Here is a 21,641-nt window from a genome sequence, read left to right on the forward strand (position 1 = left end):
GCTTTACTGGTCACTGTCACTTTTGTTTTTTCATCCTATAAATACTGTGATGGTCTGATCACTCAGTGTCCGGCACGTGGTGCCCTTCTGGCAAACAGAGTCCACAGAGCACGTTTAAAGCAATCACAGCCATGGATCTGTGAAGAAAAAGGCCACTCCCTAGACTAAACACAGGTAAAAATCAAGAACTTTGGTAAAACAATAGGAGTGATCATTTTTTCAATAATGTTTTGTATAGGTTCGTAATTGGACGAGAAAAACCAGGACAAGTGAGTGAGGTTGCACAGCTGATCAGCCAAACTCTAGAACAAGAACGCCGCCAGAGAGAGCTCCTGGAACAGCATTATGCACAATATGATGCAGATGATGATGAGGTAACTTGCTTTCTAGTATTCCATTATGCAGTGGTTTTTAATGTTCTGTTTTCTATTTTCCTGGTTTCTGCTTTTTAATTGTCACTCAGAGGTCAACTGTGCACCCGTCAATCACCCCTGCTGCTGAGTTTTAGGGTCTGGCAGTCAATCTGATTTGAAGAACAAAGTTACTGCAAAGCTTTTCAGCATGGATTTAGAAGATTTCTTTTGTTCCATAAAAGCACATATCAAATTGGTTGATGCTTCTGTAATCATTGCTCTTCTGAAGGTGCCTGCTTTGTTTGAAATCAGGGAATAAAGCTGATCTGCTTGTGCATGTTTTGAAACCTTTTTTGTGTGTGTGTGAAAACTGGTAAAAGTCACCTTCTAACTTCTACAGGGTTGGGAAAGATTTAGACCTTTCATTTTTTCCTAGAATAATTAATGTTCTTCTTTATTCAGAACATTAAGAAGTGTTCTGAAAATTCCCAGTAAGACTCCTCCTTCCATGCACTGTTTATTGTTTCTGTGTGAACAGCTATTCCGCAGGATGGAGAATTAATCTACCTTGTCTGAAGCATTTATTGATCTTCATGATTAGTGCCTGATGTTCCAATACAAAGGTTCTGAAGCTTTCAGCTTTATTCAGTTATTTTTCATAAATTCTTCCAGCTCTCTTAAAATTCCCAATATACCTGAATGTCCAGATACTTAGAAAGATTAATGAGAGATCTTTTTCAGAGACGACTATGCTACCCCTAAATTTGCTGCTAGGTTAAGTTAGGGTAAAAAGCAGTTGGTGTAACAAATCACTTCCACATAGCCCAAGCAGACCACCTTCTTTTCACATTGTCTGGAACAATATTATTTGAAATCTCAGACTCCATGTATTACTGAGTTTTTGCGCAGGCCTAAGGGTTTTTTTGTTGTTGTTGTTTGTTTTGGTTTGGTTTGGTTTGGTTTTTTGTTTTTTCTTTTATTTGGGGAAGGAGAAGATAGAGAAGGGGAGATAGGATAGGGAGTTTATGCGATGCATTTATTTCAGTTTAGTATTCTTTCAGGTCCTGAGACAAGGCTTCTAAACAGTGAAGTAGGAGAAAAATACTCTGAAGTAAAATAAGGATGTGCTTGGATGAGGGTCTTTTGAAACACACTGTTAAACTAGCTATAGGTCAGGAATAAAAAAGAGACAATTCCCTCTAGCCTTTGGAAAATGAGACTTCTCACAACTCATCACAGCATGCCGTTGACATCAGGGTTTGAAGACCCATGACATCATTTTTATCTTAAACATAGTCTGGTGGCTTTTCTGTTGGCAGGAGAGGTGTGTCCTAAATATCTGATGTACACATAGAGGGATGTGTAGCCGAAGGCAGACCTACATGGGTAGTTGATGGGTTAAGCCTTTTACACAGTGAACACATCTACCCGCAAAAATCTCAAAGGTTTGGTTTGCTGGCCCTCATGCTCCAGGCAAATGTCAGAACTCAGCATCTGACAATAAAGAAAACATTGTTAAATCTGTGTAGATCAATACTGATTGTGGTAGTACCTCAGCCTTCAGGAGTTACTGTTGCTATGTTGATGCTCACAGTGACACTTTCATACAGGTGACCATGCAAAGGTTTCTCAGCACAGCAGTGAAACAGGACAGCAGTAACTAGGTATCAAATACTTTCTGTGATGTGTCTTCTTGTCCTTCATGCAATTCAGCAGTTAAAAACTCTTAAGCTCCATTCCCCACATGAATTTTTAACACAAAAAATGTTAAATGCAAGAAGTGTTTTCTATTCATAGAGAAATGAAGGTAGTACAAATAATTAACAGGCTTAAAGGCATCATTTTCTTATTATAGCACTACACAGGGAGTGATGGCCACATCTGTGACTATGTGTATGTTTATGCAGTGCAAATGGGACTTCTATGCAGTATGTGAGGGAAGGGGGAGGAAGAAAGGAAAAGACATCTACTGCGGGAGATCCAGAGTGTCATCAAAAATCTCTTTTGGTAGGAGAAGGAATTAGGCTTCAGAACGAATGAAGGAGTGTGTCAGTTCTCAAAAACAAACAACACTGGGATCACCGAAGTTTAATACCCATTTCCCACATGATGGTGTATGGAAGATGGGTGGTAAGCCTTATTCTCAGAATAGATGGATTTAGCGTAGTTGCTGAAGTATGCAGTGGGGCATGTTTTTTTATTATATGTTGTTTTATTATAAAGAAGCAGATTATATTGGGAACCTGCAGCAGTCCTCAATGTGGTTTATTTTTTTGTCACCTGACTGTGCCTTGCAAGTAAACTCACGTAACTTGCAACCAGGCAATTGTCACAATGGAAGTAGTAATGTGCTCTAATGCACATTAAACACAGTACAAAGACATTTTTGGTCACCACAAGCACTTCTGCTCTATTTACTGTTGAATATGAACATCAGCACCTGAGCTTACCTTACTCAGCTAGGGCAAATGCAGCTGTATGTCAGACTCCACTGCCAGCCTTGCATTTTTTGACTCTGGTAAGCAAGGCATCTTTGGGGCAAGAAAATATCAGTTTACAATGTCTGAATGAATACGCATCCACAAATGTACCAAAAAACTTAACCTTTCAAGTCTATTTGCTCACAGTGATAGTGATTCTGACTGTATGAAGCTCAGGAAAATGTGGATTGTCAGTGTAAGATGTGACATGCTGAGATAGATGACAAAGAATTATACAAGAGTTGCTCAGTCTCAGAGCTATGAAACCATTCCATTCATTTTCATACAGTTCTTAAAATGTGGTAGCATGGATCTCCAACTACAACACTACATAAATACACAAGAAAATGATCATTATCAACCCTCCATTGCAGCTGTCAAACTCTGAGCCTCAAAGACTTTACCTCAAAGACAGCAATAGCTTATCAGGTTTCCTGAGCAGGAAATCAGCAATCTGGGTTTGAGTCCTAGAGTCACTACACATGACTGTGTTTTTTAAAGTTGTGAGCTGATCAAATCACAGGAAGAGAGCATGTTCCAGGCATGTTCAGGTCCTGCTATCTTGCTGTGTCACCAACTGTCTGGCATTCTTCTGTTTTGAGGGTTAATAGTCTTCATAGTAGCCCAAGCATCATCTAATTATTCTAGAAGGATCGGAGTTCTCTAATACAGCAGCAATACTGAAAAAATTTTGACTTCTGTCAACCAGCATGCATTGGATTTCAGTCAGATGCTGAATTAGAAAGATACCTGTTTGCCTGCTGTAATTTCTCATTCACCTTGCAGGAATGTTGCATGTCAATTATTTGGTGGGGAAGATTCATGCTAATACACTGTGTTTCCAAGAGAAACATCATGTACTGTAAAAGTAATGTGAACCCTGAAGTGTCCTGCATATACTTCAGAATCTGTTGTTAAAACGAGCTGCAGATTGTCACAGCTTGTAAGATGTTTTCAAATGCTGCATCATTCACGTCTTTGCACGCAAAGACAAGAAACTTGTGCAGAAGTGGCAAACACTTTCCAAAAAAGAAAAGGTATGCACAGTGGGATCCATGCAAAGACAAGCAGGATAAATGTGCAGCAGCTCACAATTTGTTGGTATGTTCCTATGAGCAAAGCAGAACCAGCAGTATCAGTAATTTCTCATGTACTGCTTAGGTCTGGCAGTGCTAGCAGTACATGCAGTAAATGGCATTTCCCTCTGAGCTGCTGATAGCTCAAATATTGGATAGTATGTCATTTCAGGTGCTGCCTCTAGGTAGCCTGCTGCAAACTTTGCTCATCACCAGTTCCTCTAGCTTCCTAAGATCCCACATCGTTCTAATTTGTTGTATGCTGTCAGAAAACAAGACCTGAAGGCTTTCAAATAGGCACTGTCATTGTATTACCACCTAGCATGCTAAATAAAATCTGAATCTGTATCCTTGACTGAAACCTCTTGACTTTGCTGTGTTAACACAGTGTTTTGGGCACGCTGTAGTCAAATTATGACATTTCTTGGAATTTTAGTTTGAACATGATACCATCTTCTTTGTGTTCAACACAGAAAGGCAAAAGTCACATGAAGCAGATGACCTGCTGCCCTGAAGTGATGCAGGATGTGAAATTATTATCATATTGCCAAATTCTGTTCACTCTGGCCGTGGACAAGTAGTTATAGGGCATCTTTGAAACAACATCTTTATGTATTTTAACGACAATAATAGTCATTTGAGTACTTTTTCATTTTTAATTCTTATTTATCAAGATATTCTGAGAGGAAAGCAACATTAAAACCATTGAAGAATATCACAAAACAGGCAAAAAGAAGAATGGTGCAATGTGCTTGAATGTCTTAAAATGTAAAAAATACATTTGTGAGACAAGGCCTCTCAGAGTGCAATTTTTCCATCATTAATGTGAATTACTTCTGTAAAAGCAATGATTGATACGGTAGCATTATATAGCTCTTCTGAAAGAATTTAGCATAAACTCTCAGAAATATCAAATGAAGAGGTGGGTTCGAGTTATTTTTATAGTTCTTCAAATGGCATTCCCTGACTGTGGAAAGTTTCTATACAACATTTAGCTTGATGCACCCTTTGTTATGGTGATTTGGGAAGGTCTGTCTGCCTTTTCTTGGCTGGTGCTGCTGCTCCTTTGTGCTTGCAAGGGCTCAGCCTGTTTCAAGAATTTACAACACAGTTAAACAATGTGAATAATGTATTTTCCCCTTTAAAGTGGGAAATGCAGTTCATGTTCATAAAGAGAATTTCATGCTGCTTGCTGTGACAGTGTATAGCAAAATTAAATGGCTAGGAGCAGAAGCTACTCCTGCAGATGGGGAAACCTTGAGGCCTACGTACTACTGAAACAATAAATAGACTTTTGCTCACCTGTTTTCCATGGATTAATTTTGCTCACCCGTAGAGACTAAAGAGACTGAGGTTTTGGTTCAAGAGCACGTGAGTTTTCATTAGCAATTGTACAACAAATATCATTGACAAATATTTGACAATATCATTGTCAAAAGCAAAATGAATTGTGAGGAACCTCAAGCAGTTGCTGTTCCCTTTGTTATTTTGGAGTTAAGTAACTTTTGTCTGTGTCTGACTGCTTTTGTAACACACTGAATTTCTCACTCTAGCTTACTGGCAGTGGGTCTGAACAACCTTTTAGTAGGTTCATGTCAGGTAAAAGCGAGTATTTGTTTAGGGAAAGTATGTTTTTTGTAGTTTACAACTTCTATTTCTTTAAAGCACACATCGGTTCTTTTGAACCTGTTATTTGTGCTTCGTGTGATTGTAAGATGGGAACAGCTTTTGAAGACAAGAGCCAAAGTCCCATTTATTTCTGTGCTCTCTAATGTGTTTGTGTCATCCCACTGTCTTGTTCACTCCACCAAATTGCAGAGTTTGGCTTTGATTACTACTTTTTATATTAATTGAAGCAAAAATGACTGTGCCTATCAACACTCAGTCTGTACAGCAAGATTTTCCTTTGTGTTCATTCTAATGTGCCTGATGTCCGTCTCCAAACACTGTGGCTCCCGAGACCAGTAGAATATTGCCTGTTCTTGAATTTTTCCCCAGTATAACTTAGTCCATTTTAAGTGTTCTTCTTTTTCTGTGAAATATTTCTTTTTAGTTTAAGTCTGTGGAGACATCAGTTTTAACTAAACTCATTTGTTTTATTCTTTTACTAAAAATGGTAAATATACATAAGATTTTGCATGAAATTAATATATTGCTTTAGAAAGCACACATAGCTGAGCCAGGATGCCTCCTCTCTGCATGCTTCAGAGATTTCCTTGCCACTGCAGATGGACCTGCCAAGATGCTTTGTTGTTGTTTGTTTGTTTGTTTTCATGGAGAAATGGTAGTTGCATATCACCTTATACACTTTTCAGGGACAGTGACTGCAAAATTGACAGTACATGTTAGGCTAGTATTTTGTCCCCACAGTAACTCATTTAACTGAAATTTCATTGAGATTTTAGAATTGTTCTGCTCCTCACCCCCCTGGTAGTGTGTGAAGGTGGTGTTGCATGTTCCTGGAAAAAGCAAGGAAAGTTAGTTGTATAATTTTATGTTTAGAGAGAAACTGCATAAACCATGGGGGATTAAGAGAAAACAGAAGTTATTACAAGCATAGCATAACTGAAGATTTTGTGTGTGTGTATGAGATTTAGATAGAATGATAAATATAATTTCAAATGTTGTTTAACTGTAGTGCTAACATGCCTGAAAACTCCAGAATGAGGTGGATTGTATTCTTTGTTTTTGTCTTAAATAAGGAAAAAGAAGTAAAAACATCTGCTAACATTGTGGGGTTTTTTGAAGACTACTGAGATTCTTAGTACATGTAAAATGCATAAAATAAATGGTTAGTGTATATTCAATTGCAGAATGTATATCCACTTATGTATAAAGACTGAGACAACTCTCCTAAGAAATTGCTCACTGTATCAGTGACATATTTAAAGTATAGCCAGGTCATACATGTTGGTGGTTTGCCTTCTGTATGGTAGTTCTTTTAACACTTACTTTACCAAATCATTCTGTATTTTCCATGTGCTTTGCGTTTGTTTATTTTTTTTAACTTCAGCAGTTTAAAAAAAAAAAATATATTGATCTTTCATGTGCCATTTATCCAAAAAGTGGTGATGTTTATATTTGCAAGTGTATCGCCATGTTCTAAGATGCATACACACATCTCTTTTATTTGTGTGTGCAGATGCACTTGTGCATCTACAGTCATTGTGCTTGCATGCACGAGTTTTTAAACGACAGAGATTTACAGAAGCTTAAATGACAGCTGGGAAGCTAAATTAAGGTAGGAAGTTGAGATTTGAACTGTTCGGACGTCTGACTTCTTGCCTCTTGAAGAGTTGTTTTGACAAAAATGGCACTAAGATAATTTGAGCACTACTGGGAATACAGTTCTGATACTAATATTATTTACCTTCACATCAGGAGCTGAAAGGGCATGAAGAAACACTTGTGTAACTCTGTCAAAACCTCAGTGTTATAAGCATTACTATATTAACCTATGAAGGACTGCACCCTTTCTCGCACCCTTCCTTTTCCATGTGCTTATTTATTCCTGTGCTTTATAAATCCAGATGTAGCCTCACAGGAAGCGTTTGCTTTATAATATGTTTGTACACACTTGCATAGCCAGCAGACTATTTGTGATTTGTGTGCAATGTACTGCAGCTTACAGAGGGAGCCCCACTACAGCAGAGAGGTATCCAGCCACGTTAGGTACAGGAAGAGTACCTGAGTACCTAAGAGTACCTGAGTGCAGGTGTATGTGTGAAAGATTGTCTAGGCAACTTGGGTTTTAATACTGCAAGCTTTTCTCTTCAATATTATTGTTTTTGTCTAATCTGGAGATACTGATTGTGGGTTATGATTTTTTTAGTTTTGTTTTGTCAGCAAATTGTTCACATCTCGTGGTTTACTAGCCCAAGAGACACTCACATTTCCTGTTTAAAACTACCTAAAGCAGCTCCTTACTCAGAGTGAAAATTCTGTAAACTTTAACTTGTCTCTAAACTTGTCTCTGACACTTGGTTTCTTTTTTCTGCTGTTGTCTTTTTGTATGGGTGTCACTTTCATATCTTGAATTTGTTTATAAAGAACAAACCAATGGATTTTCAAATTCAGTGTGGAATATCACTGGAGAATTTCTACCTCCAGATGGCTTAAAAAAGGCCAATCAAAATCCTGTCCATCCTATTTGGCTTCCATTTCTGTTTGGAAAAGATTCCTTGTTAAGTTTGAAATGAATTGGGAGAGGACTTCCTACGAAAAAGAAAGCTTCATCTGTAAAAGGATGAAAACTGTATAGCCAGTAACTCTGGCCCCTAGAAGTCTATAGTGCTTAAGATATTCTTTTCTCGTCTCTCTTGAGTTCTGAAATATTACTGTGGAGTTATATTTTATCTGGTAGAATTTATAACTGCTTGCATTATAGCTAAACAAAAATACAACCTTTCTTGTATGCAGTATGCTGTATTTGCCCACTAGTTTTATTAGTCTTTGAATAGTCTGCCTAATAAGATGATAACTGGAATTTCTTAAATGCTATAAAATTAAGACAGGGGAATATGCTACAGATGAAGAAGATGAAGACATGGGACCTGTCCTTCCAGGAGGTGACATGGCTATTGAAGTGTTTGATCTTCCTGAAAATGATGATATGTTCTCCCCCAGTGATGTGGACACAAGCAAGCTAGCTCACAAGTTCAAAGAGGTAAGTTATAGATCAGAAAATATTTCTGAAATGTCTTACTGGAATTAGATTTCTAACAATCCCATTGCTCAGGCTTGGTATTTCTCTTGAATACTAGAATTGATTTCTAGCTGTTTGTATAGTTGGTACTTTTGAAGGGCTGAAAAAGTTCTGCTTAAAAGAAGTAGAAATGTTTTTCTGTTTGTTTTTGTTTGTTTGTTTTGTTTTTTAACATCAATTTTCAATGACTGTTGTTTTGATGGAGGATATTTTATAATTTAATTTTCAGCACAAAAAGTTATTCTGCCTCAGCACTTAGTTTGCATTTTTTGACCAGGAAGACAAAGTGTAAGTTAATTCATTACCAGCAAGTTGCTTTTTTATTCTTTCTTTCTTTTTTCTTTTATTTATTTATTTATTTATGTTTTGGGTAAGATTCCAATCAAAAGTAATCATGAAAATCAAATAATGAATATTAGATTTCAGTGAAAATGCAGCACTCTTCATAGTTCCTGTACCATTATGCAGCACTCATCAATGTACGCAGTGTTATATATTTAGTTACGTGTTTAAAAAGACAGGGGAAGCAGACCTGTTTCAAGTTGGCACTTTACCAAACCTCTGTGGTTGTAGAGTTTGTGTAGCATCCACTGGCACTAACGGAAGCTTTTATCAGTGGTGGTTATCACAGCCACCGAGCTCGTGTAGCATACCAAAGTTCTGAGAAACATTTCTTCCGTATTTTAGGTTGTGCTTTTAATGTGGTTTATTGCTGAACTTTCCTGAATTCTGATGCAAATAAAGACATGAAACAGGTGGATTTATCCAAACCCAGAGTAACAAAGACAATAAATGACAATAAAGAACATTTTTCTTTCTAAATGCACTGAAGATGGAAGGGCTGTAAGTAGCCAGAATGTCATAGGAGATTTGAACAGCAGAAGCTTTCTGGGCCCAGACAGAAGCTTGAAAAGAGAGAGGCTCGCTTTTTGTTCTTTTTCCCATCCTCTCTTCTTCCTTTCCTTCCACTCAAAACCAGTGTTTTATAGAAGTGTAATGTGTATTTTTACTAGTTTCCAGTGAGAGTAGTATGTAAAAAGTAATCGGTCACTGAGCAACCAGACTTTCCTTTTTCTGGTGTTACTCTGTTCACCTTCTGGATGCTTGCTGTTTTTTATCATTGTTTCCTGAAAGTTTTTTAGTTTAGTTACCTGATAATTTTCTCACTCCATAGTTCAAAGTCCAGGCTGTTATGCAAATTAGCAGAACAGTTGACTTCATTTTCTAATACTTTGCATCGTGCATAATGATTTTCTCAATGTGGTGGTAAGATGCTGCCATTCTGACAGTGCCAGTGCAACAAGGCTATGGAAAGCAGAGGTGCCGTGATGCACAAGACACTGACCTTTGAATAATTTACCTGTACAACTATGCTTGAAAACATTTTCCATCAACTTGGGCTATTGAGGTACTTGAGCATGTCCAAACTGATATGCAGCCATCTGTAGACCGGTCTGGCTTAATGGCCTTAAAATGCAGATGTAGGGAATTAAATTTGGACTTAGGGACTCTGGAATCCTCCAGATTAAGTGCAGATAAGAGCCTGAGAAGAAAACATTAAATGTTCCTGTGTAAGAGTGGACTCTTTTTCACTAACCCACACAGTTATCGCTGTTAGGAACATGCCACTTTTGTTTTGCTGATTGTGTTTAACAGTACACAGCTGCGTTTTGTTGGCTCTTGCAGAGTGCGTGCATGTATTTTTCTTGGTATTTGCCCTGAATTTCTTCAACACTAGAGGACTTGTTCACAATCACACTGCACAAGCCCACACAGTGTTTTCTGGAATTGTATTTAAAGAATAACTGTTCTTTCTTGTTCTTACTGTGAAGATTAATGAAAGTATTAAACAAGTAGGTTGGACATAATCTTTAAACATAATAGCTTGACCTAATTAGTTGAATTCAGTATTTGCAAAGAAAAATATGCTCAAATACCTTGAAAATGCTTAGCTTTTGGAATGGAAGTCAGAATAGAGGTGGGCATTCCTGGGTGAATCACCCTACTTCGGCGTGTCTTGTTTTCCTGGCTGTAAAACAGAAAAAATGAGACTGATTTTCCTTAACTTCTTTTATAGAAAGAGCTAGAAGCTTTATTTTAGCTGTGATGGTTAAAGAAGGACAAGATCTGTAGGGAGAAGGGACATCTTATGTAAGAATCAGATGTTATATTTCACACATCTTAATGAAATCTATAGAAAAGAGATTATTATATGCAAATTATTTATAATATATCGTATATATATAGAATTATTATATGCAATGACTATACAAAATAATTTATGTATATTATTTGTTTCTATTGGGTGCTTTCATTCCCATTGTACTCCAGGTATTTAACATTTACTAGCTTTTCATCACATTCTACCTTTCACAGTCGTGGATGAATTCAATTTATTTTCTTTCAATATATTAAAAAAAAATTGTATTGTTTTGATGATGAAAATATTGTTTTTTTTAAAAAGTCATATTGTTCTGATGTGATGAAAATAGTTTTTCATCACATTCTACCTCTCGCAGTCTTAGATGAATTCAAGATATTCTCTTTCAGTATATTAAAAAAGTTGTATTGTTTTGAAGAAAATCAGCTTTTAAGACATCTTTGAAATTTAATTTGCCAAAAATTATTCAAAATATCTTTTGTTAAAATGAAGCCTTCACAGATTTATATTGACTTAGGAAACAAAAATGCAAAATAATATCTGTCAAGAATTCCTCTGGCTTTATATAGGACATGGAATAAAGTATATTTGTTCTCCTGTTAGAAAACTTGCGTCAATATTTTTAACTGTGGAGTACAAATTTGCTTGTCAAATCATTCACCTTGCTCATTGTTCAGTCTAACCCATAAATGTGTTAGTATTTCTCATATATTCTGCAGGCATAATTAGTTGTCCACCTTATACATTTGTCTGTTTGACAGGAAAGTGTCTTTTTTCTTCTGCCTCAGCGGGATCTGCTGTACCATGTACAGATTCAATGATCCAACTGGGTGCTCAGTATTCATTTTTTTAACTTAATAACAGAGAGTGTAAAAATAACTGCTAAAACCATCTGTACCTGAGCAGATTGCCATTTATGCAACAATTTGAAGTTTATTTGTATGTCATAATAAGCTGTATAAATGCTGCTTACTGGTTTGTGGGATTTTTAGAGATGGGACTGGAGTATGAGCAGGTAGCCTAAGGCTTTGAGTCTTGGCCTTTTGATTTCATTATTAACTCTGCAAAGGGCAAAGTCTATCTTGTCCATCCTTCCCCTGATTTTACCTCACTCCAAAACAATGAGGTTTTGAATGCGAGGTTCAATGACCTGAACTAAGCAAAGGTCTGGGCATTATATAAACACCATAACATTTTGAGATTGTTCTTTCGTAATTTTTTTGTCATTGTCTTTCACTACCAACAGAAATTGAAAAATTAGAAAAATGAGTTATCAATGTCTCTGCAAGTTACAGAGCAGCGGTTGGCTTGAGCGAGCTCAAAAATTGCAAGTAACCTCTTGCACCAGAGCATTCATAATACTTTCTAGTGCAAAGTCGGGAGGTCAATTTAAGTAACAGCTGACAACCCTAGGGACTAGAAATGCTCACATTCTCCTCTGGAGACATCAAGAAATGACTGGTGGAAGGAGAAGATTTCTGAACCGTTCTTCAGGTGGAACCAGTTGCATGAGTGCCTCCTTTATTCCTCCCATAATAAATTCAGTAATGCTCCAGCAACAGGGACTTGGCTTATCCACTAGATCAGTTGAGGCTGATTTGCAAACCAAACTGTCTGACAGTATGTGTGTCCTGTGCTGCCACAAGAAGTGGGTTCAAGAGGTGCCCTGAAAATAGAACTTCAAAAGCAGCTAGGCCTTTCTCAAGGATGCTTGTACCAATCAGCTCTGTGATAACTCCTGCTATTTTGAAAATTATTCCTCTTCTCCAAAAGAACTTCTCTTTTGAACTGTTTGTACCTTCTTTTATTTATTTTTTTAATAACAGCCTGGCCTTTGAGAAAGTAACCACTGCTTCATAAGAGGTGATACTTTGTTATTCAGTGCAAGTCCCTCATGCACACCACTAGCTCAACATGAACTGCTCCCAAAGGCTTCCTTTAGTCATGTAAGAGTAGTAACCACCTTGTAAAGCATGCTTTTCTGTAACTATTCCTGGTATTCATAAATAATGAACTAAGGTTTCGTCTTCCTGCAGTGTTAGCTCAAGCTAAATTCGGGTTTTGCCCGTGCCCTTGCTCCTCACCCGACAACACACAAGTCACTGGTTCACATTAAACAGTGCTTTAGATGTAGGGTTTTGGGGCCTGCCAGCAGTTTGTCAGCATCGCGTGCCTTAAGCAGTAAAGCAGCAGGGATTCAGGTGCAGGCCGCTGTCGGACACATGCATGTATATGATCATTTCCGTTGGGATCGTGGTTGCACTTTGGAAGCTGTGCTTCAGTTTCTACTTCAGAGTATTCCTGGAATAGGCGAATATTAATCCTCTGGGGTGAAACTAAACTCAAAGGTGTTTCGGGGGGAGCAGACTGATGTAGGTTAATCCAAAAGAAATCCCCTGGAAAGCGTGCAGCTGGGTGCCAGGTCCTCAGCACCCACCATTTCCCTGCACAGATCCCCTGTTATTGTGGCACGGTGCTTGGCAATGTAAATACAACCTTTAGCACAATGCCGGGGCTGTTAATCTACTTGCAGTCATTTTGTGTGCTTGTATGCTGTTTCCTGTTTTTTTACTGCTTCCCGGTGTAACTGCTCTCACTTGAAATTAGCTAGCTTGAGCAGAGTAACTCGAGTTAATGGTGGGGAAGGATAGCATCAATTTACCTTTTTTCTTGCGTGGAGCAAACATGTGGAGTCATCCCCTCAAGGTTTTCCAATTCCCTTAGTTGTTAAATCACTTATTCCTGTATTTGCTCTTTTGTAATATGCCTGCTTTAATCAGTATCGAGGGACTTTCTGACAGCACTGGGACATATTTCACATTCACATCAGAGGAGAGCAAAGCCCAGCAGGATAACATCTTTTTTCTTTTTTTTTTTTTTTTTTTTAAGCAGAAGACATTTGGTTTTGCTAAACAGATTGGATGTTCTGATTTGAAATTATGAGTGGTTAGATGGCATCCTATCTTTAATTAGATTGCACAGTCTGAGTCATTTTGCAAGCTAGACATTTTAATTTACAATCTACTGCACTGCAGCACTCTTCAAGGCCTTCTGCTATGTAATAAGGTATTCAACTTGCAGCACAGGCTTTAAAAATACTGGAGTACTCTGTGACTTCACTTGTTTATTTTATATTTCAATTTTAGTTGCAAATCAAACATGCAGTTACAGAAGCTGAAATTCAGAAGCTGAAGACGAAGGTAAGAATCAATATGCAGTTAATACATGCTGATTTTTTTCCTCTCATGCAAAATCAGATCTGAAGACATGTATCTTTATGTGGGTGGAGAAATCAACGTCCTTATTAAAGGCAGATTAAGAAACACAGTGGCTCAGCTAAATCTTGTCTTGCTGTATATTCTCTATTCTAAGTTTCTAGTAAAATCTTAAGTGCTGCTATTAAGAGAAACTGCCAACTTGTGTAGCTTCAATTAAACATACATTTTAAGGAATATCATAATGACTAAATAGCAGATTTCTAGCTTTACAATTCTAATGCATTTTATCAGGTTTTTAGATTATATTTGGATTGAATATTCAAGCCTAAGTTAGTAGATGTTTTATTTACTAGTGATGTTCAGATATCCTGTTTATGTTAGTTTCCTTTTTTTGACATTTACAAAAATATTTAAAGGTTTTAAATTTAAAATATTTTTATACACAAAAGAAAAAGAGCTGTTTCTTACTGTTGCAGTTCTCTTTAATAGATGTTCTAGATGTTCTTACCAGCTTAACAGAAAACATCTCACAATTGGTTGCTAGTTATTAGATTGAATTTGCAATAGCAATAAAAAGAAATTGTATTTTTGTATTAGGATAAGCTTTACGGGAAGTCACCTGATAATTCTGTTGTTGAGTAAAATTAGGTTTTATAATAACATCCTTCTTTCAGTTTGAGTACATTATAAAGGAAATAAAAGGAAGACAGAGAAAATTGTACTTCAGAAAAATATTTTAGATTATTATTTCTTTCTAGCAACCATTTGCACTCACCATGCATTTTGCATAGCGTTTATCAAATTTGCATTAAGTATTGTTAAAATCAAATTCTGAATGCAACTATTTTCTGTAATAACAATTTCTGTTGTACTATTTCAGTTCAAAAAGTCAAAAATCTTTTCTCCCGTCTACTTTCCAGTTCCAATCTAACAATTGGAGCTGCTTGGTCAATCCCTTGGGATTGTGCCAAGCCCCACTGACTTCATGGCGTGGGTGTAAACATTCATCTGTGCAAATCCATTTGCAAGATTAGGGTTAATACATCTTTTTGTGTTGGACTTCTTTCTTTACGTGGTGTTTTGAATAGAGCCAAAGAAAATGTGGCTAGTTTATGTGTATGTTACTACTAAAATTGCAAACAACCTATTCTGGTTTTGTGTGCATCGTCCGTGGTGCGAGCAGAACTGCCTAGAGCAAATGAAACAGTTTTGATAAGTAAACAGGGATGTGTAAGACAGGGTTTCCTTCCATAAATTCTGGGAGCAAAAATACCCTAACCTGAACCCTAACCTTATTTGGTGCCAAAAGCTGAAACTTGCAACTAGCTTTTAGAAATTAAGAAACCTAACTACAACAAAAGAAAACAAAAAAAAAAACATTACACAGGCACTAAGGATTATTATAAATTCAGCAGTAAAATTCAGGCTTCTTTGAGGTCACTTGGAAAAAGACACTGGAATTCACTTGCCAAATAGTGGACATAGCAGTGGAACCACACTGATCAGAAAGTTAAACAGTTCTGATATGTCTGGCAGAATTAGCACCTTTAAGAGCAGGAATCTACAACAGCAAGGATATGTTTTCCTTTTAAGATTAGCTCCTTACAGCGTGGTAAGCAAGTTTAAAGAAAACAAGAGTAATATAACAGGTTCTCTTTGTCCTCATAATAATTCTGGCGTAGTTTCAGTGTTAGATGCAAAACTCAATGCCTGCTTAAACAGAAAATAATCCTAGGTTATGACCTGATGTTAAATTTTCTATTCTACTTCCAGCCTCTTTTGTTTGGCTTTCTAGACTAAGCAAGATTATGATATGAAAAAAGGCATTTTAAGATTTCAATAGAATCTCTAATTTGGGGGAAAAAGCAGATAGATTAGACACAATTGTGTTTTTTTTTCTGTTGTTTTCCAAATGGTTCTTAAATATGGAATTCCTCCTCAAATCTGAAGTTTCTCATCTTACAAAAGGGTATGAAAGCTTTCTGACACCTAAGCAAGATACACAGAGCAAAATTCATCAGCAGTGCTGGCTGATTAACCCTGCGGTTTACATAAATACTCCACCATTGACATTTTAAAATGTGTTAGTATATCTCAGAGAATCAATGAGGCCGCACTGTAACACAGAGAAAAGGTTCTACTTCATTTTATGAGAAAGAATAACGTATGTATCAGTGTATGTATTAGTCTCGAAATGCTCTTTTCTCTGCTGGCATATTACTTTTATAGTTAATCAGTGATTTTCATTATTCCTCTTGTTTGAACTCATCCTAATCTATTAGGCTGCACTTTGCACCCTTTTACTGACTGGCATCTATACTGTTTTGTTCAGCTGCAGGCAGCTGAGAATGAGAAGGTGAGGTGGGAACTGGAGAAGACCCAACTGCAGCAGAACATTGAGGAGAATAAGGAGAGGATGATGAAATTAGAGAGTTACTGGATTGAGGCACAAACCCTGTGTCACACAGTGAATGAGCACCTCAAGGAGACGCAAAGCCAGTATCAGGCTCTGGAGAAGAAATATAACAAGGCAAAGAAATTAATCAAGGATTTTCAGCAAAAGTAAGCAGCTACACCAGGCTCAGCAAATGAATTAGTGGCCAGATAGGAAACATGTATATGATATATTTTGATATATGAAACCAACCCACTATTAAATTCCTGTAAGCTAAACAACATTTTTCACTTTTTTATCATGAAAACCACAAGTTCTTCATTGAAAACAAAAATGGTAGTATTATTCAAGTATTAGTTTAGTATTGCTGAAAAAATATAACTATAACTACATAAAGATTTATTCTGTTTTATTCCACATTGGAATGTTTCAGGATTAGTAGATAACTAAATGTGGTTGCAAATAACCAAGAGTAATCATAGTAGAGCGTTTGATTAGAAATGTTTGCTGCAATTTATAGTGACATATCAGCTGAATTCACTCCTGCTTTGTACTAATGTAACATGCAAAAGCAATTTGTTTTGTTACATTTTCCATCTTATTTTTCTTCCTCTTGTAGATGCCAGGATTATTTGAGCTGTTGAGCTAACTGATGGTTACCTGCCCCCTTCTGTTTCATATGGTCCCTTTCCCTGATGGCTAGCAAGAATAATAACATCTTACATTTCTATAATGGTTTCCATTCACCAAACGTTCTTTTGTGCAGCATTTTTTAATTAATGCTGAAATGTGGTCATTTAAAAAAGAAAACTCAAAAATATACAGCAATGTCAAGTGAAAACTGGAAGTGTAGAAGTAAATATCCTGTCCCATTAACAAAAAAAAAAAAAAGATATTCAAAATGTCATTACCCATATTGGAATTTCATGACTGTTCCAGAACTAACTGGTATGTCATGTGCTTTTTATCGTAAGTGCCTTAGATTTTCAAAGTAAAAGGAAGTAGGAAAAATAGATAGATTGAGCTTGTATAGCTTTTCTGTTGCTATTCCACTTTATATTAGTAAAAGATGTAGTCCGTTGTTTTTAACTATCTTAGACTCCTAAAAACACGTAACAGATTTCCTTAAAACTTACTAGAAAATTAAATTTGTACCTGAAAACTTGTGGCTGTCCTTTCACTGAAAAAGTACAGTCATACTCTCATAAAACAGAGATTCTATCCTATTTCCCACAGCAGAATGGAGACTTTTACTTTTTAAATTTTTGTATTTTCGCATAGTATATTGATATAGAATGATAAATAATTGTTTACATTTTGTCCTAATTGCAGTTTCATACTTATTTTTAGGTTAATAGTAAAATATTTGTTAAGGACAGAATTTTCCGATGCATAGTCTAACATATAGTACACCAGAACACCTTATTTTCTGTTTGAATCTGATTGCTTTTTGATGACAGCAAACACGTCTTTTTCTTTTTTTTTCCCTAAGAGAACTTGACTTCATCAAACGCCAGGAAGCTGAACGAAAGAAAATAGAAGATTTGGAGAAAGCACATCTTGCAGAGGTTCAAGGCTTACAAGCTCGTGTGAGTATTATTTACTCATTGGTTTGGTGAATGAGACAATTCTGTCTGATAATACAGAAAAAAACCTAGATGAGTGTGTGCTATAGGTAAAAATGTGTTGTATTTCTTTCAGATACGAGACTTGGAAGCAGAAGTTTTCAGGCTACTGAAGCAAAACGGGAGCCAGGTTAACAATAACAACAACATATTTGAAAGGCAGACATCTTTTGGAGAAGTTTCTAGAGGAGATCCAGTGGAAAATCTAGATACTAAGCAAGTGTCCTGTCTGGATGGTTTAAGTCAAGGTTTGTTTGAACCAACCCATTAGTCTTGTAATGTGTACATAAATAGTGTGGTTATCGTTTAGGATTTATAGGAAACACTAACATATCAATGATGTTGTTTTTCCAGAGTTCACCAAGTAATGACAATAGAGAGTTCCAGAATAACTGTACAATGAATATTCATTAAGAAATGGAAGTGACTAGCATGTGCTAATAAAGACCATTGTTGATTTCATAAAGCTTAAATGAATTTTCAGTGAGATGCCATCAACATGTAGGTTCAATTCCACAATTTCTGTTGTGTTAATAAAATAGGAGAAAATTGTGCTTTCTTGCATTCCTAAACTCATCCTTAATTACCCAATCACCAAAGATCAAACAAGAACGAAGTTACCAGAATTAAAAAAAAAAACAAGCTTAAATTTAGCATTTTGAATGGATCTCTGTAAGGTTCTAATCCCACCTTGGTAGCGACATCAAAAGCAGCTGTGTAGGTAGAGCTCACCATTTCTCAGGATGGAGCCCTTTGTGAACAAAATGCAAAATCTTTCCTGGTTCGTTCATTAAAATAATAGTAGTCTATAGCACAGCCTGATTTACAACATAAGAATTGTTAGACTTTGTTCTACATTATCGAAGAGCCAAAACAATTTATGGTAATGGTAAGATGTGGATAGGTGCCATGATTCTATTGGCAGGTAACTGTAACCTTTACTTGTTTTGCTTAAATCGTTATTTTTTCAGACTGTGCCAGTGAAAATACCCACATAGCTTTTGTAGCTTTAGTTAGTTTTAAGTTCCGTAACTGCAAGTGTTTCCTTACTGTTGTGGTATATGCAGAATTGAAGCCAATGTTAGGTTCACAGCATTGAATGAAATCGTTTGGTGCAGGAGCAATACTTACTGTGTAGTTAGTGACAATCTGTGAAATCAGGTGCTGGGGTTATGACAAGGGACCACCAGAGTTCATTCCTTTCGTTTTCAATAATCTATAATATCATTTATTTTTCTGGTGAAGAAAAATGCATTGCGCTACCAATTAAATTGATTTCTAGCAATCCCGGGGGTGTTTTATTAAAATTGCTATTTTAGCAGTTAGTTCATGTGTGGAGTAACAAATTGAGTATTGCCCTGCAGACACATCAATGTGAATTATATTTTAACATAATATATGTACATAAAAAAGGGCTTGTCCTTCTGAAACAGTATTTGTGTGATACACAGAGCTTGTGGAATTGGTTTCCACAAATCTCCACATAGCTTTTTCTTTCTAGCAAGTGTTTATTATCCTGAAGTCTCTGAAGTTCAGGAAAGCACTCAGGATGACAAGTCTGTATTTCTGCATAGAGACTCAGTAAGCATTACAAGTAGATCGCGTCAGGGAAGGAAAGTGTGTTTTGTTTACCTGCCTCCCAGAAATCATCTTTACATTTTTAGCAGTGTCAGCACACATCCACGGCTCAGGAGCTGAAATGGGGTCTCAGACATCCTCTTCAATATGTACCTTGTGCAGTTCAGTGGAATGTTCTGTTTCACTAAGACTGCAAAATTAAATTCTGATAAAACTTTTTATTTTTTGTATACAGTTTGAAAGGAATTTCTACACGTAAAAAAAAATCAAAAAGCATCTTTATAAAGTATTAAAACTCTATGTCAGTACTTCCTAATCAAATTTTTAATCAATATATTTTCATGAAAATTTTCTATTTCTAAGAGCTGCAATTTTTCACTGGGACAAAATTCCCCTGGGAAAATGTTAACCAGTGTTTAGTGAGAGTTAGAACGGGCAATCTGTGAATTTAAAACTGCCCACATTTAACCACCTGAATACAAAAACAAATTCTTTGATAGAAAAAACAGATAATCATCAATGATATTTTGAAAGTAGAAAAGCCATAGTTAGATCTTAGATTCCAGGCTGAATTTGTGTTTTTAATAAGAGAAAAAGGACTTCTTTAGAATAAAGAGATCTGTAAGCATGCTGTAGCACTCTTTGACTTCCTTATATTTTTGCCAGTAAATTCTATATCGGAGTGTCTAAAGTCTGTGTTGGTCTGTAAGGCAGTGATACTTAGTATTTACAGACAGAGCCTATATCTTCATGTTTTTCCCGTGTAAGCCTTTAAGAAAAGGACTTGTCATTGTCTAGCAATATGTGTAATAACTAATCACCCCATGCATTCTTGCAGAGGAGCTATCGAGGGCAGGAGGAGAAGCCCATGATGTCTCCGGAGGTTGATCAGGATTCCCTGAGTGCACAGTGTGTTGTGCATCTTCGTGACATTGATACAAGCACTGCTGTCTGTTTTCTAGTTTTTATTCTAAGAATATAATGCACATTTCTTGTTCAGCCCCAGCTTTAGGTTTGTAGGATGAGACTGCATGTGCGCAGCCACATCCTGTCATTTTTGCGCTGAAGTTTGCAGCTAGGCCTTCCATAAAAATCAGCTCATGTAAAAATACATATTTCAGGTATCCTGTTAATTAAAATGATACAAGCACATGTCATTTTTCACTTCAGTGTGAACTGAGGTGTCTGTTACATTCTTGTGTTGTCATACATGTGGGTCTAGCCAACAGATGCACTTGCCTGCCATGCCCGCAGGAGCATGGCTGTCCCTGCCCGTAGGTGGTCTGGCCGTGGCGACATCGCGTCAGACTGCCTGGCTCCTCGGGCTGTAACATAACCTGATAGTGAGGGGCTTCCAGTAACATCAGTGGAAGCTGCAGAGAGAAATCAAAACTGTTACAGCCCAGAGTCCTTTGTTTTGCATTGGAATACCAGAAGCCTGCAGGTTGTGTTTCTTTTACAAATATTTGATTTGTTCTGAGAGTACAGAAAAGCTGATGAAGTCTTCAGTTCTAGTGGTCACAAGCTGTGTCCACGGCAGAGAATCAAGCTATTCACAGATGATCTGGAAGGAGCCAAGGATTTGAAATCTGGACAGTTCAGTGTCGACACCAGCTTGGACAGTCCTTGCTGATCTCTGTGCAAATGCCCCTTCGAGCCACTTCGATGGTTGTGCTCAGGGATGCATCAGTTCACAGAAGGAGGTTTTGAAATCTATCAGCCTGTATAATGGAAACACAGTGGGAGGACATTTTCCCACTCCACAGTGGTACTGAAATAATGCAGAGGGAAGCCCTTTGCGGTGAAGTGGTTCAAGGCCTGCTGAAAGAAAGTCTAGTTAGAGTGTCTCTGTGAGCAATGTCAACCCTTTTATAACTTTCCTCTGAGGTATTTATCGTGCTGCCAAGTGTGCTAGAAGATTCCTAGGAAAATGCCCTTCCTGATGCTTTTGAGCAAATTTTTTTTGCAGCAGGCTGAACCAAGGTTAAGTTGAGAGTTGGCCCTGAGAGCTCGCAGCCCGGCTCTGGCATGGAGGGAGCAGCAACCTCCA

At 37.0% G+C, this 21,641-nt stretch overlaps 1 protein-coding gene across 3 annotated transcripts in view; it reads left to right on the plus strand.

Moving 5' to 3' along the window:
* The window catches only part of PPP1R9A (protein phosphatase 1 regulatory subunit 9A), a 182,818-nt gene that overhangs the window by 138,937 nt on the left and 22,240 nt on the right, over positions 1 to 21,641 (plus strand). For all 3 annotated transcript variants that reach the window (XM_050708478.1, XM_035545441.2, XM_035545440.2), the window contains 6 exons: positions 239 to 374; positions 8,420 to 8,575; positions 13,922 to 13,975; positions 16,326 to 16,555; positions 17,881 to 17,977; positions 18,090 to 18,261. In XM_050708478.1, coding sequence (XP_050564435.1) covers positions 239 to 374; positions 8,420 to 8,575; positions 13,922 to 13,975; positions 16,326 to 16,555; positions 17,881 to 17,977; positions 18,090 to 18,261 — 845 coding nt within the window. The remainder of the gene's footprint in view (positions 1 to 238; positions 375 to 8,419; positions 8,576 to 13,921; positions 13,976 to 16,325; positions 16,556 to 17,880; positions 17,978 to 18,089; positions 18,262 to 21,641) is intronic.

This window comes from Cygnus atratus, chromosome 2, assembly GCF_013377495.2.
Source record: "Cygnus atratus isolate AKBS03 ecotype Queensland, Australia chromosome 2, CAtr_DNAZoo_HiC_assembly, whole genome shotgun sequence".
Taxonomy (NCBI): Eukaryota; Metazoa; Chordata; class Aves; order Anseriformes; family Anatidae; genus Cygnus; species Cygnus atratus.